Raw genomic sequence first — 20,311 nt, 5'->3', positions numbered from 1 at the left:
TAGAGCACTGGCCCTGGAGTCAGGAGTACCTGAGTTCAAATCCAGCCTCAAACACTTAATAATTGCCTAGCTGGGCAAGTCACTTAACCCCAATGCCTTAAAAAAAATTTTTTAGTTAAAAAAAATAACCAGCTCAGTGAATTCTGGATTTATTAGAGAGAGGGAGAGGGAGAGGGAGAGAGAGAGAGAGGCAGATAATCTCCCACCCAGTAAAGGAGTCTTCTAAATAACTAATGGGAAGATTACATTCTTATAAAACAGTTCATTCTGGTTTTGGATGGTTGCATTAATATGAAATCCTTTCTTACATTGAGCCAAAACTACTACCTTAATATAACTTCAATATAGTGATTCTAGTCCTGTCCTCTGGAGCCTTTTTCCAGATAACAAGTCTTCAAATATTTGAAGATAACTATTATGTCCTCTTTCTGTCTTAAGCTAATGGTTTTCAGCAATTGTTTCAGTGATCATTTGATAACCTGGTAGTCCTGTTGACTATTCTTCAGGGAGACTCCATAACTGAACATATTAATCCACGCATGATTTCACTGGAATGGAAATACAGTAGTGCCAATACATTTTATTTCTGTTAATATGAATTAAAACTTTTTTTTAGTTATCACATAGAGTTGAATACGGATTTAAAATTAGATAAAACTTTAGAGGCTTATATAGTCTGATTCTCTTCATTATACAGATGAAGAAACTGAGGCCAAGAAAAATTAAATGACTTGGAGTAGCTAGGTGGCACAGTGGATAGAGCACTGGCCCTGGCATCAGGAGGACCTGAGTTCAAATCCAGCCTCAGACACTTAATAATTACCTAGCTGTGTGGCCTTGGGCAAGCCACTTAACCCCATTGCCTTGTAAAAACCTAAAAGAAAAAAATTAAATGACTACCCAAGATCATTGTAAAGCCAAAGTTGGACCCATGTTCTCTGATTGTAAATTTATTGCTCTTTCCACTGTATCATGCATCTTCCACATCATTTTGAGCTCTTAGATTTGGTATTTTTGAACCTAATTATAGAATTTTACATTGATTTGTTTGAATATTTGGCCTTTGCCATCTCTGTTAATAGGTGCAGATTCCATCATCCAGTATATCAGCTATTCTTCTCAACCTTAAATCATTTAAGAATTTGATGAGCATTCTCAATATAAGTTTAAATCATTAAGAAAAATGTTGGGGCAGCTAAGTGGCACCATAGATAAGAGTATCGGCCCTGGAGTCAGGAGTACCTGAGTTCAAATCTGGCCTCAGACAATAATTGCCTAGCTGGGTGATCTGGGCAAATCACTTAACCCCATTGCCTTGCAAAAACTTTAAAAAAGAAAAATGTTGAGGGACAGGTAGGTGGCACAGTGGATAGAGGCTCTAGACCTGGAATGAGGAGGATCTGAGTTCAAATTTGGGCTTAGATGCTTGATACTTACTAGCTCTGTGTCCCTAGACAAATCAGTTAACCCAATTGCCTTGCAGGAAAAATAAGAAAAATGATGGCTAGAATAGAATTGAGATCTATGACACCATACCAGAAAACCCTTTTGGTTGACATCAAATCCATTTTATAATATGCTATTATTCAATCCTCATATTTTAATTTTTTTGTTTCTTTAGGGATGTTGCAAGAAATTTTTTCAAATTCTCAGCTGAAACCTAGGCCCAGCATCTTTAATGTGCCCTTTGGATCTGCCAGTTTAGGAAAATTAATTTAAAAAAAGGAAATGACCTTGTGAACCACATCTAATATATTTATTGAGATGAGTCTGGGTGACGTGTTTGAGGAAGAGTATTTGCAAAATGTAGTACCTCCACAAGAATAAAATAAGAAATTTAGTGATCATCTTACAAAGTTTGCTCGTCACTCAACTGATGACAGACCTAGATCTTTTGACTTACTTTTTTCTATGCCAGGCATTTTACAGCTAGGTTTGAAGAAACAAGGAACCATTGTAACATCTGGGGATGTTTAGCCTTGAAAGAAGAACACTAAAGAGAGACAATCTACAGCTTCAAAAATTTGAAAAGTTGTGGAAGATGAGGAATAAATGTATTTTGTATTGCCCCATAAAAGAGAAATAGTATCAATGAAAAAAAAAAATTTCCTAGGAGCAAGAAGCCTTATTCTATCAGAATAATCAGGAAGAATTTTCCAATATTTAAAGTTGTCCAATACATGGTGGAAAATTGTGAATGTTTCAAAAATGGCAAAAAATAGGTGTGACATAAGACCCAAATGAGCAAAATCATAGGAGAATCTGGGAGAACAATAGACATAAATCAATCAGATCTGCCAAAATTTCTGTGGCAAAAAATTGAGTGTAACTATCACATTTGAACTGCTCCATCTCAGTTCCAGATGTCCTAGATGAGAATGTAGCAGTAGCACTTCAAAAGGCAACAATAATGGCTGAAGTTGAACAAATATATAATAAAAATTAATGTTGAGATGGCTGTAATGGCACAAACCTGTATTCTCTGCTCTCAGAATCTCTTGAACTAAGGAGTTTTTTAATTATTTTTTTAAATTTTTTATCTTTTTTTTCTATTTTATTTTGTTTTGTACATGTGCAATTTATAGATTTTATTTATTTTGAGTTTTACAATTTTTCTCCTAATCTTACTTCCCTCCCCCCACCCCCCACAGAAGGCAATTTGTCATGAATTAAGGAGTTTTGATCTGAATGCAGGAGGCTAAACCAATTTGACAGCAATGAGAGGAGGTTGCTTATCAAGGGGGATCGAATTTGTGAGTGACCCCTATAGTTTCAATCTGGGCAAGATGGGGAATTTTAAAAGGGAAAGAAAACCCCTGTGGGAGGCAATAAAATCTTAGGGATCAGTTCAAAGAAAGAAAAATTTAGTGAAGTGTAGAAGATAGTGGACAGTACTTTGACCAAAAAGAAAAAAAGCAACTTGAGAAACCTTTAACAATAACAGGCTTATTTTCACTTTAAGATAAAACATGGGTAGGGAACATGCAGACTTTGGGAGAACACATCTTTGTAGTTACACAACTGAGAGTTTAGAGAATGATATCCCATTGTGAATTTTGTTAACTTACAAATCTCTTGACTTAGAGCAAAATATAGCCTTACAGACACTAAAAACAAGTGTCTCCTAATACATCTGAAGCATAGATGAGAATTGTTCAGTCCACTGAGTATCAGTGTCAGTAGAGCTTAGAACATCGTGAATTCTAATAAATGTTTATTGATTGTCTTAAGCAATCTCCATATGTTTCTATTTGTGTTTGATGTGCTGATTACACTGAACCTAGAAAACTATTGGGATTTTATAACCACTCATGAGCTAACACATTGCCTCAGTGAGCAACCCTATTGAGAGTGTGTGTGTGTGTGTGTGAGAGACACAGAGAAAAGACTTTTTTGGAAGGATGCTAGAGATAGTTTATCATGTTAACTTGGAGAACAAATATGATTATGGGATTTAGAGTTATGGATTTTAGAACTTGAAAGAAAGAACTTTGAAAGAACTTAAATCACATAGGCCAACCGCCCTTATTTTACAGATGAGGAAAAAGGCCAGAAGTTGACTTGCTTCAGTCATGTAGCTAGCAGAGAGCCAGGAATCAAGGACTTCTGAACCCCAAATCCAGTACTTGTTCCATGTCACCACATCACCAAGAGACTGGGCTGCATTACATTTTAGGAATTAAACATCAGTTAACTATCGATGATGCCAGCTTCTTGCTGCTATGAATGCCCATCTTTTGGCACTTTTATCCTGTTGATGTTACATTACTGTGAATTTTGGGACATTAAAAATTTCAGAAATTCTAAGTTGGAAGGGTCTTCAGAAGGCATCTAACCCAGCCCTCAAGAAAGTACCAACACCTGGGGGACCTTGCCAGAAAAGCTCTTAGTTTGGAGGAATCTCTTACTTTGCATTACACTGAACCCTAGAAAACTTGGGATTTTAATAACCACTATAACTTGGATAATTCAGTAAACTTTTTCTTATATTGAGCCTCAGCTTACTTCCTTGTTTCTTCTACTCCCTACTGCCCCTGATGCCACAAAAAAAAACCAAAACTAATACCATTAACACATGACAGCTTCCCAAGTTCTTGAAGAGAGTTAACATGGCCCCACTAAGTCTCACCATGCTGATCACCCTCAGGTTCTTCAACCACTCCTTCTATGGCATGGCTCAAGAACTGTCATCAATCTGGATGCCTTCTTAAAGCTCTGCAGCTTGTCTTTCTGAAAATGCCCCCAACCTGACTCCCAACAAAACTATCGATGTGGCTTGACCACATCAGAGAGCAATGGGACCACCAATTCTAGACAGGTCTTGGAGGCAGACTATAAGTTTCATGAGTTCTGTTACATATGGTGCCACATACCACCAAGATGCTTTTCATACAAATTAATATAGTAATGCCTCCTCTCTTTTGTGTTTATAGGGTGTTTTGCTTTTTATTTTTTTCTTCACTCAAACATAGGACTTAACATGTGTCTGTATTGAATTTCATCTTTACAGTGATAAAGGTAATATAATCCAACCATCACATTTTAAAGATAAGTGTTCTAGAAAGACTTGCCCAAGGATACACAAATCTTATTAGATTCACCCCATACCATCCATCACAAAGCCAGTGTGTTAGCTCATGAGAAACTTTTTTTTGGATCCAATTATTTTTTACACCTTAGCTTTCCCTTCTTTGTGTCATCTGCAAATTTGAAATAAAATGCTATACCTTTCAACCTAATCATTGATAAAAATGTTGAATAGCACATAGTCTAGATCCCTGAAGTAAAGCTAAAGATCTGTCTGAAAGATGTCATCAACCCATTTATTAATACACCTGGGGGCTAATCATTTCAAAATCCATCTTACTGTACCTTTTTATTAAATGCTCTGCTGAGATCTAAACAAATGATTTCCACAGTTTTAACCTGTTCTGTCAAATAACCCCATCAAGAAGGGAAATGAGCTTAGTCTTCTTGGTAAATACATACTACTCTTAAAGAATTCAAGAGAATAAAAATTGAGAGACAATGGAAAAATGTCATAATTTAAGAATGTTGCATTATATTACCAATAACTTGCTTTTGATAAACAACATTAAAGACATTAAGGACAAGCATAAGGTAGTAGGCTGAGTATAGAACAAAATAACAAATACCATGAACAGTGAGTGTGTTGCATTGATATCTGTTAAATATTGAAAACAACAAAGCTTCCAGTGAATTGGATGAGTTCTTTGTGTGTGTGTGTGTGTGTGTGTGTGTGTGGTGGGGTGGTATGGAAAGTCTTGCTCATCACAACTTTCATAGTATGTGAAGGCAGTTTGCCATATGTACCTATGTAAAGGGTGTTTTAGGTTTATCAAGATATAGCTGACCAATAATGGAATAATTAGAAATATTTAAAGAGTTTTAAAGACTAACCAAAGATATTTCATAAGCATACCCTTACATGTTTGGGAGGTTGAATTAGAGAACTTTTAAAGTCTCTTCATTCCAAACATCATCATTTTGCACTAATTTTCTGCACTATAAGTTATATAAAATGTTTATTAAAACATGAATCAGAATTTTACATCTAGAAAGACTTTAGATACCAGTACCTGGGCTTGGTCAGTGGCAGGACAGATGAAATCATTGACTGGAACTTGAAAACTAGATAGATTCAATAACATGGGATAAGTGAATGGATCTGATCTCTGTTCATAAACATGCAATAGAAGTTTATACAGACAGGCAGATCCAACAAAGTCAATGAGTACATCTCTCAAAAGATGGGCATCTGTAAGGAATATAGAGAAATTCTTGGAGGCAAGTGATAATCCTCAGGAAGGTTTGGCAACTTAAGGTTGCTCATGGTCAAGGGAAGGGTCATCTAGCAAGTTTGGTCCCTGGGAAGCCAGGATTCAGCTAGTCTTGGGCTTTACTGGTCCCTGAGAACCAAGTGAAGAAAGGACCCTACATTTCTAGAAGAAATGTACCAACAGGAGTTGTCAAAGTCCTGGGTTTAAATTCTGACTTCTAATTATCTGTATAAACCTAAGTCAATTGGATCTCAGTTGAATTAGATAACCTCTAAAGGTCACTTTGGATTCTAAGACAATAATTCTGTAACTTTGGGAAGTCACAACCTTCTTAAATCTGTTTCTTAGTTTTAAATATGGGGATAATAACTGTACTACCTACCTCAGAAGGCTGTTCTGGAATGACTCAAACTCATCTCTTCTCCCAAACCCCTCCTTTTCTGACAATGGCATCACTGTGTTCCAGTTATTCAAAATCACAAACTTGGAGTCATCTTGAATTCCCCATACCTGATTAGGTCCCATTTCTAGTCCATTCTCCCTTTGTCATCTCTCACACTTATTTCCCCTACTTTCCCATCACACTCACAATACAGCTTCCTTGCTTAGTTTAGGCTTTCATCATCTACTGTCTGGACTAGTGCAACAGTTGATCCTACCTTTCCCCCTTCTAATTTGTCTTCCATACAAAAGTGATTTCCCTAGGCACAAGCAACCTCCCCCCCAAAAAAACCCCCACCAGCTCCCTTTTGCTTCCAAGATTAAATATCAACTACTCTTCCTGATTTTTCAAGCCCTTCATAATCTGACTCCAGTCTATCTTTGCAGGCTGGTTATGTTACTCTCATTGCTACATTAGTGGTTCCTGCTTCAGGGGCAACTGGCCGTCCATCTCCTACTGTTTACATTTTCCAACACTGCCTTTGCTGAGTAAGTTGTCCCTCCCCCTGGAATGCCCCCATTCCTCGTCCCCTACTTTTGGAATCCAAGTCTCAGGTGGACCCTGCCCAGCCGCCTGCCCAGTTTTCTATGTATGTTTCCCTTAATAGCATGTATGACTGTTGTTTCCCCTTTAGAATGTACGCTCCTTGAGGGCAGGAATGATTTCTTTTTGTCTTTGTATTCCTAGTCTACACAGTGCTCAGCATACAGTAGGCAATAAATGCTGTTTGATGACTGAGACTCCTGCTAGATATGTTAAAAATTCAAATAATTATGAGCGACGGTGACGATGACGATGATGATGACAGTGATGCTGAGACCCAGGTACTGGAAAGGGCCCAGGAGCAGGAACCAAACCTGCAAAGCAGTGATGTGGGTATGAAGGCTGCGATGGCCACTGGAGGCATAGGAAGGTGTACAAGAAATACCTTCTGCATTAAACTGAATAGAAACTACATTTCCTTTATTAGGTTATGCTTTAAAGGAGATACTGTGGGGGTGGCTAGGTGGCACAATGGATAGAGCACTGGCCCTGGAGTCAGGAGTACCCAAGTTCAAATCTGTCCTCAGACACTTAATAATTACCTAGCTGTGTGGCCTTGGGCAAGCCACTTAACCCCATTGCCTTGCAAAAACTAAAAAATAAAATAAAATAAAAAATAAAAATAGAATAAAGGAGATACTGTGGTCCTAATAGCCTGCCATGCACATCCTCCTCTATGCTTTTCAGAAGTCCATTATGTGGTGAACTTGATCCTTTACATGATTCCCCTCTCTCCATCCCCAACCCCTGAAACTATGTAGACTTGATTGAACTAAAGACAGTTGTTCTTCCTAATCAATCTTGAGACCTCTATCCTCTCCCTGCTCCATGTATGTTACTATTGTTTTTCTCATGTGCATCAGTGTTCTGCTCAAAACCTTCCAATTACTCCCTAATAATGACCAAATTAAACTTCAAATTCAGTACTCTATGCTCCCCAGCCACCTGGCTGTGCTCCCCACTTCTCTCCTGAGCCCAGCTACAACAGTTAGCTCCTCCATGAAACCTTCCTGCTTCTGGTCTTCACATATCACTTTGTATTTCTCATGTTTTATTTTGTAGTTTAGTTATTTAGAATTGTTGTTCAAGCAACTTGAAAAGAATTTGGGCTATGTTTATTTTTTTTTCAGTCAACCAACAACTATGTGTATTGAGTTAAAAAAAAGGAATCTGAAAGGGTTAAGGGAATGCAGCTTTTTTTTCATCTTATCAGAGATAAGATGTTTCTAGAGAGGATGGAATTTTCTTTAAAGATAACCATGAGGAGGGGCAGCTAGGTGGCACAGTGGATAGAGCACCAGCCTTGGAGTCAGGACTACCTGAGTTCAAATCTGGCCTCAGACACTTAATAATTACCTAGCTGTATGGCTTTGGGCAAGCCACTTAACCCCATTGCCTTGAAAAATCTTAAAAAAAAAAAGATAACCATGGGGGGGAAGGTTGCTGATGAGGCAGAAGAGAGAATGGAACAGAAGAAAAAAATCTGAACTCTTTTCTATAACAGGGATGGAGTGTATACCTTATAAGAAATCAGACACATGTACATACACACACACACACACACACACACACACACACTCATAAAACATACTTAAGGTTTGATTAGGAAATATTTAAACAACATAAGTGGCAAAAGAGAAAAGATAAAATTGCAAAACAAGATAATAAACAAAAGTTGACATATAGCTTTTTATAGTTTATAAATTGCTTTTCTCATATTTGGGCTGCACATGGCTCTGACAAGAAAATCAAAGCTCTAAGAGGTTAACTTAACAAAAGTTGCAAAGCTTATAATGGTAAAAGAGGAACACCAGAATCCTACCAGTAAAGCAGGCCCTCTGCTTTAGAATCTTATAGTCTTTCTACTAAACCACTCTCTCATGGAAAGCAAACACATTTTCAAAAGGAGACTGGATCATCACTCATCAGGGATGTCATGGAAGATACTTTATGGCAAGTATTGGTTGGACTAGATGAACTCCAAGGTCCCTTCCAATTCTGAGATTCTATGATTAGTAGTATTATCTACTAATAGTCAATACTTATCCCTGATGTCATCTCCTGATGTCTCCTATTGGAACAACAGTGATGTTGGATTCTTGTAGCTTTTGTGGCTATTACTGATTTAGAAAGTGTTCACTTTCTTGGAATCACCAAGGGTTTTCAATCTGAGAATCATCAACCAAAGATTGTATACCAATTTATTTTTTAATAACTCTTGAAACCATCTATGAAAGCATGAATAGGTTTTGTAGGTGGCAAACTATTTGAGGATAGAGATTTCTCTTTGCTCCAATCAGAATTGGTATTGCAAATTTTGTTCTGACCACAACACAGGAGGTTTAAGTGCTGAAATGGAAGTGAATGGAAGTCAAATTGGGACACATTTACCATGTGCTAAGAGCTAAGAACTGGAGAAGCTTGGAAATTGAATGTTCCATGTTCCATTGATGAGGAGGGGAATGTCAGGCTTATCCATTACTCAAGAATTAGGAGAACAAATTTGAAAAGATTCAGTTGAAAGACATATCACAGTGGAACCAACTCAAGATCAATTAGGAAGCAATAAAATGACTGCCCTTCAAGGACCCAGTTGAGGTTGGACATCATCAATTTGAAATGACCCAGCTCAGCAAGGTTGTCAAAACTTCCTCCAGCTACATTTTGCACTACTTGATTAGAGGGTAGAGGAAATAGAAAGTGGGAGCAATCCAGAGTTTAATCAGGAAGGAGAGATAATAGGACAAGAGGACAAGGGGTTCAAGAACACAGAAATGATGACCAGCTAGGCTGAGACTAGAGAAGAAGGCAAGTCAAGTCAAAGCAGGAATAATGACCTGAGAGGTGGAGAAATTATAGATTTCTATGGGAGTGAATGGATGGGGGGGGGTGCAAAACAAGTAAAATGGTTAAGTCATGGTCAGATTTGGGAATGCTCATTTCCACTTTAGGTGAAACACTTGTAGGTAATAGTGAGATGAATGTGTGAACATCCTTACATTTAGCTTAAGTGGAATCCTGGAAGAGACAGAGGATTCTAGAAATCTGAGGAATTGGGAGTATGTAAGGGTGTGAAAGAAGTTACCATCAGTGTTAGATGAGATGGCTGGAGATGCAGATGGCTAGGGAGTCAGAGCTAGGGGAAAGGAAAGGCAGATATCAGTAAGGGACAGTAGATGGGAGAAGTTGGGTCATGATGGATAGCTAAGACGAATAGGAAGATCAAAGGGAGGATGCTCTAAGTAAGGGTAATGAGATGTGTAAAGGTATGAAGGGGGAAAACACAAGACATTTAATGTTCAGTAACTAGACCAGCTTGAGATTCTATTCTAGTATCAGGAAAAGCAGACATGGACTGATACAAAGGTCATACTTAGATGTCAGATCAATTTTGGGCATTTTTTTAAAACTTTATCTGTGGGGGGACAGTGACCTAATGAAGGTTTTTGAGGATGAGCATTACCTAATGAAAAAAAGTTTTAATCTTGTAGTTGTAGCCAAGAAATGGAGTGAGGAAGAGCCTAGAAACCAGTTAAGTTATGACATGTAACAGCTAGTATTTATTTAACACTTTAAGGTTTAATTTAATCCTTGCATCAACCCTGTAAAGTGCAATTACTATTTTTTATCTTGTAGATACAGTCACCCAGCTACTAAGTGGATGAGGTAGGATTTGAACTTGGGTCTTTCTGACCCTACTCCACTAGCCACAAGAGACCGGGAATGCTGGCACTAGGAATCTAAATGAAAGAATATTTGAGAGATATTTCAGAAAGTACAAATGACAAAATTTGGTGACAGATTAACTCAAATAACTATAATACAATAAGAAAGTATGTGATCCATAGCCATATGAAAAAATGCTCTAAATCATTATTAGAGAAATGCAAATTAAAGCTGCTCTGAGGTACCACCTCACACCTCTCAGATTAGGCAATATGACCAGAAAGGATAATGATCATTGTTGGAAGGGTTGTGGGAAATCTAGGGCACTATTACACTGTTGGTGGTGAACTCATCCAGCCTTTCTGGAGAGCAATTTGGAACTACGCCCAAAGGGCAACAAAAATGTGCATACCCTTTGACCCAGCAATACCACTACTGGATCTATATCCTTTAGAGATGATGAAAAAGGGTAAAAACATCACTTGTACAAAAATATTTACAGCAGCCCTGTTTGTGGTGGCAAAGAACTGGAAATCAAGTAAATGTCCTTCAATTGCGGAATGGCTTAGCAAACTGTGGTATATGTATGTCATGGAACACTATTGTTCTATTAGAAACCAGGAGAGACGGGAATTCAGGGAAGCCTGGAGGGATTTGCATGAACTGATGTTGAGTGAGATGAGCAAAACCAGAAAAAACTGTACACCCTAATAGCAACATGGGAGTGATGATCAACCTTGAAGGACTCGCTCATTCCATCAGGGCAACAATCGGGAACAATATTGGGCTGTCTGCAAAGGAGAATACCATCTGTATCCAGATAAGGAGCTGTGGAGTTTGAACAGTTTAAGGACTATTCCCTTTAATTTAGAAAAAAACAGATGTCTTGGATATGGCAAGTGACTTGCTCAAGGTCACACTGGTAGTTACTGGCTTAGAGGAAGCTAAAAAAACAAGTCTTTTTATTCAGAGTTCCAGTATATTACCTCCTATGACTGCAACCCAAGAAGAAAGAAGTGATAAACACTTCCACTTATAGAAGAAAGCCAGCAGATGGACTAAAAATGTGCCGTTGAAGTAAAGGAAAAGGGTAGGTCAGGAGGAGAGGTAATTTTGGAGTATATTGGAAGTAGAAGAGTCTTAAGTGATAAGAGATCTGAAGTATGACCACTTTTCTGGGTGACTGAAATGAACTGAAGATTGAAATCATAGGCTGAAGATTAAGGAATTGAGGTGATAAGAGCATGTAGTGTTTAGTCAGAAAAGGCTGAAGATGAATGGAGCAAATCCCCCCCCCCCCACATTTATTTCAGATATTTATCCCTCAGTCACTTAATGTCTCTGAAGCCTGTTTCCTCATCTGTAAAATAGGTATATTCTAGGGGCGGCTAGGTGACGCAGTGGATAGAGCACTGGCCCTGGAGTCAGGAGTACCTGAGTTCAAATCCAGCCTCAGACACTTAATAATTACCTAGTTGTGTAGCCTTGGGCAAGCCACTTAACCCCAATTGCCTAGCAAAAACTAAAAAAGAAAAAAAAGTTATATTCTGGTATGTGTGTGTATAATTTGTTAATAAAAGGGCCATCAGCATAGATATTTAAAATTCTGATAATGGCAAGAGAATCAGAAATAGTATGAAATGGATACCAAAGTCATAAAAATTTGAGAGTTCCTGATCAAATCAATAATGGTGAGTAGAGTCATTATTAAGTACCTAAGTACTCTGAAGTAGTCTCTTGATGGTGGTAGAACAAGGGACAGTGGGAAGAATGCTTATACAGTTCATTTCTTCTGTCTTCATGAGGATGGAGTCTCTAGTAGTTCATTCCCCTCAAGGGGATGTGGCTTTTCCTTTCCATTTCTCCTATTTTCTTCGGAGGTGGTGACTTTTCCAACCCAGGGGCCAGAGTTACTCATTGGGTGGTCCTAGGAACCTGCTGTTTTTACTGGCTTAGGATTTTTTCCTAGTGGTATCCAATTTCTGAACCCTAGGCTAGGCTTATCCAGTCCAATACCAAATTTTCTACTTTGCCCAATTGCTTTTTTTTTTAGGTTTTTGCAAGGCAAATGGGATTAAATGGCTTGCCCAAGGCCACACAGCTAGATAATTAAGTGTTTGAGGTGGGATTTGAACCCAGGTACTCCTGACTCCAAGGCCGGTGCTCTATCCACTGCGCCACGTAGCCGCCCCTTGCCCAATTGCTCTTAATTAGTTCTATCCAGGGGTAAAAGCCCTTCCCATTCAAGTCCCTCCATCCAAAGATAAGTTGACTTCTGAAATTAAAAAAAGGGGAGGAAAGAATATCTGAAGATATATACTGGGGCCTGGACAAGTTAAACCGAGGGAACTTACACTGGATGTCTTCTATCACCTTTCTTAGAAAGCAGAGAGGGAGGTCATCTGCTTAGAGTGAGGGTGTAAAAACTCAGGATGGGGACTTAAGAGAAAGTTTGAAAACAATCAAAACTTATGTCACTGTCCTCAAGGATGATATTCTTACTGGAAGAAAACATTTAAAGGAGATGAATAAATATATTTGGAGAGGAAATATTCAGGCACACCTAAGGGATATGACTTATTCCATTGTGTTTAAGTGATCTGCAGACTTGGGAAAACTTTTATACTTTATAGCTGGGATTCTTAATTCTTGTGTCATGTGACATCTCATCAGTCCTATGGACCTCTTCTTCAAATGCATAAAACACATGGAATTACATAAGAAATAAATTACATTGAAATAGTAACTGACTCCAGCTAAAGAACTGCTCCTCTATACCTGCAGACACACAATTTATAATTAAGAACTAGTATTTGACATCAGCTTTACAAAAAGTTTGCCATTAAACTCTCTTAGGACGGGAATATAATCCCATTATAACCATTTTCTAAGTGATAAATCACTTTTCAGATATTTAACTCAAAATGATTTCTCCAGAAATTTATCTTAAATAAGATAAATGCTTATATAGAATTCAACCCCGAAGGGCAATGAATTTCTCAAACAAGTTTTGAATATGTGCAGGGCTTCTCCACCGTCCCCTTAGTGAAGTACAATTAGAGGATTGGCATTTGAATCCCCTAAACTCTGATCATACTTCTTGCAGGTCTTGGACTAAATGACTTCTATGATCCCTTGAAGTTTTAAATCTGTGCTCCTATGACAGAGCAAACTTAGTGCTTATTATAAACCAGGCACTATGCTAAGTACTGAGACTAAAATACAAACCATGATAAAACTAGTCCTCCCTCAGGAAACAAGGAAAGTAACACACATAAACGAGTAGGGGAGGAGGGATAGGAGCTTGGTGTGGCTTGCGTGATTTCCTCAAATGAAGGTTGCAAGGAGTATCACCAATCAGAAGAGGAGGACCTACAGAGGTAAAGGGATCTAGGGGAAGAAGGTTGCTGGGTCAGGACAGAGTAACCTAGGAAATCAGGCACAGAGCTAGGAAGAAGAGCCAAGGAGAAAACAAAATTTTAACTTCATATTGACCAACTAGAGAGAGAGAGAGTGTGTGTGTGTAAAGTAAGCGAGCTCTTCCATTATGGATTTCCTTTCATTTTCAGGCTCTGGAGCTAAACTTCTAGGTTTATTGCCCAATAATTGTGATTTGGAAAATGTTAAAGTGATTTGGGAAGCAGAAAAATAATGTAAATAAAGTATTTTTATTCTTAGTCCCATTAGTAGAAACAAGTTAATTCTAAAGGTAATAATCTTGAGTTTAGCTAGCTAGTCTCATTTCTGAGTTGTTAAAAAAAAAAACACACCCCACACCCCCAGTACTTTTATATAGCTGAACAGCAATGGCCCAAAGACTACCATCTAAGAAGTAAGACAAGGCAAATGACTAAAGTGTTAAGACAGATGATTGGGGGAGGAATAACATGGGAATTATCAGGAAGCCATATAGAAAGGTAAATGATGAGGAAGAACAATGAATTTAGCAAAAAAGTTTAAAGACTGTAAAGAGTGTCAGGAATAGAACATGTCCTGGAAATTCGAGCCATTCCACAATTAGCATATAACATCATCATAGCAAGCCAAGTGCTTTACAAACATCATCTCATTTGATTCTCACAATGTCCTTGGAAGGTACTTACTATAATTATCTTCATATTACAGATAAAGAAAAATGATGCAGACAGTGCCTTGCCCAGGGTCACTCTGCTAGCAAGTGTCTGAAGATAAGATTTGAATTCAGGTCTTCCTGACTCCAGGCCCAGGGCTCTATCCATTAAATCAATTTGCTGCCTACATTACATTTAGTATTTTTGCTGAGGAAAAATGAAGAACTCATTTAATTCCAGGGGTAGTATCTTTATTAATCTCAATGCTCAGCACAGTGCCTGATAGCCACATTGTTGGTACTTTAACAAAAGTTTGTTAAATGAAGGACTGATTGAATGTATCCTAATTTAAATGCCTTTCCCAAGCCCATGTGACAAGGGAAAGACTGGAAAATAAAAATCAACAGAAAAATATAGTGCTACAAGAAGCTACATAGAACTTCAGACATCAATACTAATACAATATCAGATTAAAACCTGGCAGGCTGAAATTAAGACAGGAGCCAATAGCTATCAAAGCAGATAGCAGTACAAATAAAGGGAAATAGTGCTTCTTTCAATAGATTTTGTATATCTGATGAGAGTACTTTATTAATAAATTATGGTTCTGACAATAAAGGGAAAAAGTGATGAACAGAAAGTCCTAGGAATAAACTCAATTGTAGAAGAATGACAGGACCCTCCAGCTCACATGGTCTCTCCAATGATCTAAAAAATAAATGTTGTCGATAGGTAAATTGCTAGAGTGTATATAAGAGAAAGGAGGGAAGATAGAAGGAAGAGATAGAGGGAATAGAGTTTACTAATAAGTGCACCCTAAACTCTTGTGGAGTCTTCAGACATTAGTTTGTTAAGAATTAGGGCAGATATTGGCTAGACAGTGTTTGTGATAAAAGGAGAAAAGTAGGCAGGCCACTGTTTTTACTTAAGGAGAAATCTTACTGAGTGTTTTGTTCAAAAGGTCCTTTGAGATAAAAAAAAAAAAAGAAATTCCATTACCATGTAATAGCCTTTCAAATATTCCATGACTACATTACATACCCTCCAAATGTACTCTTCTCTAGTATCTTCAACTAATTCTCACATGGCAAGGTTCAGATCAGTGGGATCAAACTCAAATAGAAATGGGGATCACTAATTTGTACATAAAGAATTCTGTGGGCAATATATTGACTTAGTTTTAAAATATTATTGTTTAGCAGTATTTTGTTAAATATTTCTCAATTGCAGTGGATATTTTTTTGCTTTTTTGAAAGGCAATGGAGTTTAAGTGACTTGCCCAAGATCACACTGCTGGGTGGTGGAAGGAAGCAAGATTAGGGGAAAAATTGTAAAATTCAAAATAATAAAATCTTTCTAAAAAACAAAAAAGAAAAAAAAGAAAATTATAAGCTATATAATTAAAAAAAAAGTTCACACTGCTAATTAAGTTTGAAGTGTCTGAGGCCAGATTTGAGCTTAGGTCCTCCTGACTCTAGGGCCAGTGCTCTATTCACTGCACTACCTAGCTGCCCCCTCAATTGCATTTTTATCTGGTTGGGTAGCATTAAGTTTTACAAATTGCATATAGTTTGAAACTCATAGGTTTTATACCTCTGGTTTAGATTCCTGGGTACCCTCCTATGTATACACATGAACTTGTCACTCTCCTTCCAGAAACAAGGTCCTAAGAACAGGATACAGTATTGAAGATATTTATCATGATGACTGCAGAATCTAGCAGGATTATTCATTGGACTGTTTGCTTTTGGAGAGTAGGGACTATCTGCCTTTTTGTGTATCCTCTGCTTGGCAAAGTGCTGGGCAAATAGTAGGCCCTTTTATTAATAAATGTTTGCTTTCTGACTGAATTCCCTGGATCAGCACACTAAACTTCTATCAATGAAGACTAAGAATGCATTAGCTTTTTTGGCTGTCAAGTAACACTGCTGACTCATATTGATCTTGAAGTCTACCAAAATTTCCAGGTCCTTTTTACATCAATCTGATGAGATAAGCAGGTTAAGTTTTCTGTCCTTTTAAAATGTTACTGAGGAGGAATACTTTTTAGAAAAGGTCTGACTGCCTAGCAGGTTACCTCCAAGAAACCCACCAATGTCCTGAGACTGAAAGATGCCAAAAGAAAATGTCATTTTGGCTCTGACTTAAACACCTAAAAACCAGACTGACTGGGGATTGGATTGGTCGGTTGGGTTTTTTTGGGGGGGTTGTTTGTTTTGGAGATTCAGAAAAGTAAGAATAGAGAGAAAGAGCTACAAACTACAATATTATAAACTAAATCTCTCCCTGTAGGTGGATTGAATACTTCAAATAGAGATATAATTCCATTGGATGAAAAAAGAAAGGAACCTAGAAGACAAAAGGGAACAGATTAGCAGGAATTTCTGTGAGTGGTAAAATAAATCTCCTACCATTTGTTTTCTTTATTTAAAGAGAGGCAGAAGAAAAAAGGAAGGAAAGAAGGCAGGATGTCCAAATTAGAGAACTTGGAAGGTGAATTTAAGGGGTATCTTGACAAAAATAAAAAAAATAAAAACAAAAACAGGATATCAAGAGTCATTGCCTTTCTTTCCATTCTTTTTACAATTTTTAGGTAGGGCAGGGCTGTGCTAGACTTCTTTCCCTTTAGCAATCTGGGAGTGTACCAGATTGGAGCAATCTCACCCATTGGACATATGTTGAACATGAAGACATCTCAATTGAGCCTCTATCCAGAGGCTACGTTCCAATTCCCTGATGAGAGAGAGGCTTGTGGAATAACCTTCATTTTCTTTCTATAGGTTGAAATAATTTCCTCTAAACTTGCCATATCTTAAGGTCTTCAAGTGAAGAAAATGAGGAAAATATCCCCTAGAATCCATTTTTCCTCCACCTTGAGCTAAATACTGACAAACACATTGGCATATGATGCTAGTCCTTGTGAAGGATGTAACTGAACTACCGCATAGTCAGGTAGAAGATTTGTAATTTGGCTGTCTTTGAACATCAACTAAAAAGCAGTTCTCAATTCCCCTGGGTTTCTGAAACACTAATATCCCAATTAATACACTGTCATATGACAGACTGGCTCCTTTGACTCCAGTTCCATTCCATGTGATTGTCTACATTTCTTGTATCAGCAATCTTGTCTTCCATGAGCTGTGTGTCCATCATTGTTGGCAAAGGACACCATCAACACTGTTATAGGGATCCTAATGAAACAGGTCTAGTTTCAGCTGGATTTTTTGTCAGTTTGCCTAGGAAGATCAGGACAGCTGGAAGTGATCATAATCATTTCCTGTTTCTTTCTTTGTATCAATTTTCCACCTGTGAAGCCCAACAACCCACCACCAACTGCAGCTGCAATTCCTGCCTTGAAGCCTGCAAAGAGGCCAAGTGGACCCCCTACTACTCCTCCAATGATTGCACCTGTCACAGGCAGAGCTGCCAGCTTGTATTTTGCAGCCTGTTAAAAAAAAAGAGAAAAAATTCAATTTAGAAGAGGAATTGAGAATATGTACTTGTAGTAATATACATTTACCCTTCATTACTCCTGACAATGCCTCTTTAACTCTTGATGTGTAGTTCCATAATTGTAATATTCCACTTTTTTTCCATAAGTACAACAGGTAAGAAGACAGGATGCTGCAACTGTTCAAGACTTCAGGACTTGGATAAAGAATGGATCATTTAAGTTGTCTCTAGCTGATTTTCAAAACAATTCACTAATTATCTGATGGGTTTATTTAAATGAATTGCAGGCAATAGCCACTGAATGTCCCTAGAGCTTTTCTGTCACAAAAAATTACTGTGGATCATGCACCTGAGATTCAAAGGGGAGTGGGGGAAGGAGAGACAAATAGTCTCAGAGCTGTATAGAATCTGGCAGGCTGATTCATTTTGCCTTTCCTTGGTTCTTGCAAACTAGCTGGGGTCTGTCTCCTTTTTGATAATTCCTCTGAGCTATGTAACAGAAGTGCCCATAACCAGAAGACTTTCTTTTTAAGAGAGTAAAAGGAAAGAGAGGAAAGACAGAAAGACAGAGAGAGAGAGAGAGAGAGAGAGAGAGAGAGAGAGAGGAGAGAGAGAGAGAGAGCAAGAAACTCAGTCTTGACAGAATGAATCTTGGGGTAGAATATTACAACAATCATTGATTTCTTTTACTACCTATGTGCCATTTCTTCCTTATTTCCTTAATTGCTGCTTCCCTCAACATTAAAGAGGGCAGATCAATGGGGTTAATACTGAAGATTCCTGGGAGGCAGAGGACCATTGATTTGTCAGCAGGAGCAGAGCCTTACCTTCCCCAAGTTTTTGGTTCCCTCTTCAACATTCACAGCAGCACTGTTGACATGGTCTTCAATGCTGTCAATCTTCTCCTGCTGAGACTAGATGCAAAGGAATTATGAGGGATATTTCCTACTGAGAAGCAGCAGTAAGCCAATACACACTATTTTAATTCCTGTAATCAGGGCCCTCATGTACTGTAGCCATGCAGTCTTAATGGTGGTTCATTAAGAGCATCTGATAAAGCATACTGAAAAGTACGAATTTACTTTTTTTTCCAAAAAAGGGAAATTTAACTACGAAGTAATAAAAGAGTAGTACTTTTATAGCCAAATCCATCTCATATTACATTGTATTCTTTATTAATTAATGTACTATTATCTGAATGAATGAACCAAATCCTAAGAGGAAAAAAGCCAAACATACTGTATCTGGGAGCATGCTGTGTTTGCTGCAAAAAACAATTCCTATTCTAGAATTGTGAAGACTGGGTTTAAAACAGGGACAGGTTACATTACAATTAAAATGCCACTGAGTCCAGAAATACAAATTAGTACTTCTGATCCCTCTGAATGTGATATGCTTATTTTAACTACCACAAAAGGCATTTCCCTTTCTAAACTGCAGTGAAATGTAATGAATGAACTCAGTGGACTTAGATTTTAATAGCTTAATGCTTCATAAAATGACTAAAATATTTCAAACTTAAAGAACAGAGAAAAACTGCTAAGTCAATGTCAATTTAATTAAATAACAGTCAAAAGAAGGTGGCAACTGCATAGCACAATTGGAATTGTGACTTTAAAATTGACAGAAGAGTATCTCTTTGGAGCCAATTATTACTTTATAATAATTCAATCTTAGCTTAATCTTAAGTACAGTTTTAATACCCATAGCAATTTATACTAATGCTGTAGTCAGAGAACACAATTATGCCCTTCATTCAGAGTATTTCTCCCCTATTTGATGTCTGATATCCTTGATTAATGCCCCAGGCACTCTTCTTTATACCATTCCTTCTCTCTTGATAAGTCACCTCTTTCCCATATGTTAAACCTCCAATTGAAGTCTTCCCTTTCAAAGCATTTTGAGAACAAGGACCTGATCCAGTGATTCCACCCACTGAACTCTACTCCAAAAATGTTCCATAGTAAAAGGTCCTTAACTATTCACTCACAAACTTCTGGTTGATCATGAAGCCCAAGCAACTAGACTTCAGGAAAGCAGCAAATGGAATTTCCAACAAAGAATGTACTTCTCATGCATACTTCTCCCCCTTAGGATCTTTACATAATTGCTACTAATTATTGTTGATCTTCTCCAGGGTTTAGGGAAATATAAAGGAATTTCTCTTCAAACCTAATGGATTGGAGAAAGTTTAATGCCTTGCTAGAGCATATTTTTAGTAAATATTTGTTGAATGAATTATAGTTATCTTAAAAAATAAGTGGACTAAATTAATTTGGAAATAACTGGAGATAACTCAGAAAATCATAAAACATAACTATGACAGTAAATTACCA

General features: G+C 37.6%; 1 protein-coding gene across 7 annotated transcripts in view; it reads right to left on the bottom strand.

Annotated features, from left to right (window-relative positions):
* Nucleotides 1-4,402: 4,402 nt before the first annotated feature.
* The window catches only part of STX17 (syntaxin 17), a 100,364-nt gene continuing 84,455 nt past the window's right edge, over nucleotides 4,403-20,311 (bottom strand). For all 7 annotated transcript variants that reach the window (XM_074196737.1, XM_074196744.1, XM_074196738.1 and 4 more), the window contains 2 exons: nucleotides 18,803-18,889; nucleotides 4,403-17,967 (listed from right to left, as the gene is read on the bottom strand). In XM_074196737.1, coding sequence (XP_074052838.1) covers nucleotides 17,734-17,967; nucleotides 18,803-18,889 — 321 coding nt within the window. In that variant the 3' untranslated portion in view covers nucleotides 4,403-17,733. The remainder of the gene's footprint in view (nucleotides 17,968-18,802; nucleotides 18,890-20,311) is intronic.

The sequence above is a fragment of the Macrotis lagotis genome, chromosome 8, assembly GCF_037893015.1.
Source record: "Macrotis lagotis isolate mMagLag1 chromosome 8, bilby.v1.9.chrom.fasta, whole genome shotgun sequence".
NCBI classification, from domain to species: domain Eukaryota; kingdom Metazoa; phylum Chordata; class Mammalia; order Peramelemorphia; family Peramelidae; genus Macrotis; species Macrotis lagotis.
Note: the sequence above shows the minus strand (reverse complement) of the source record. Positions and strands in the feature narration are given on the sequence as shown.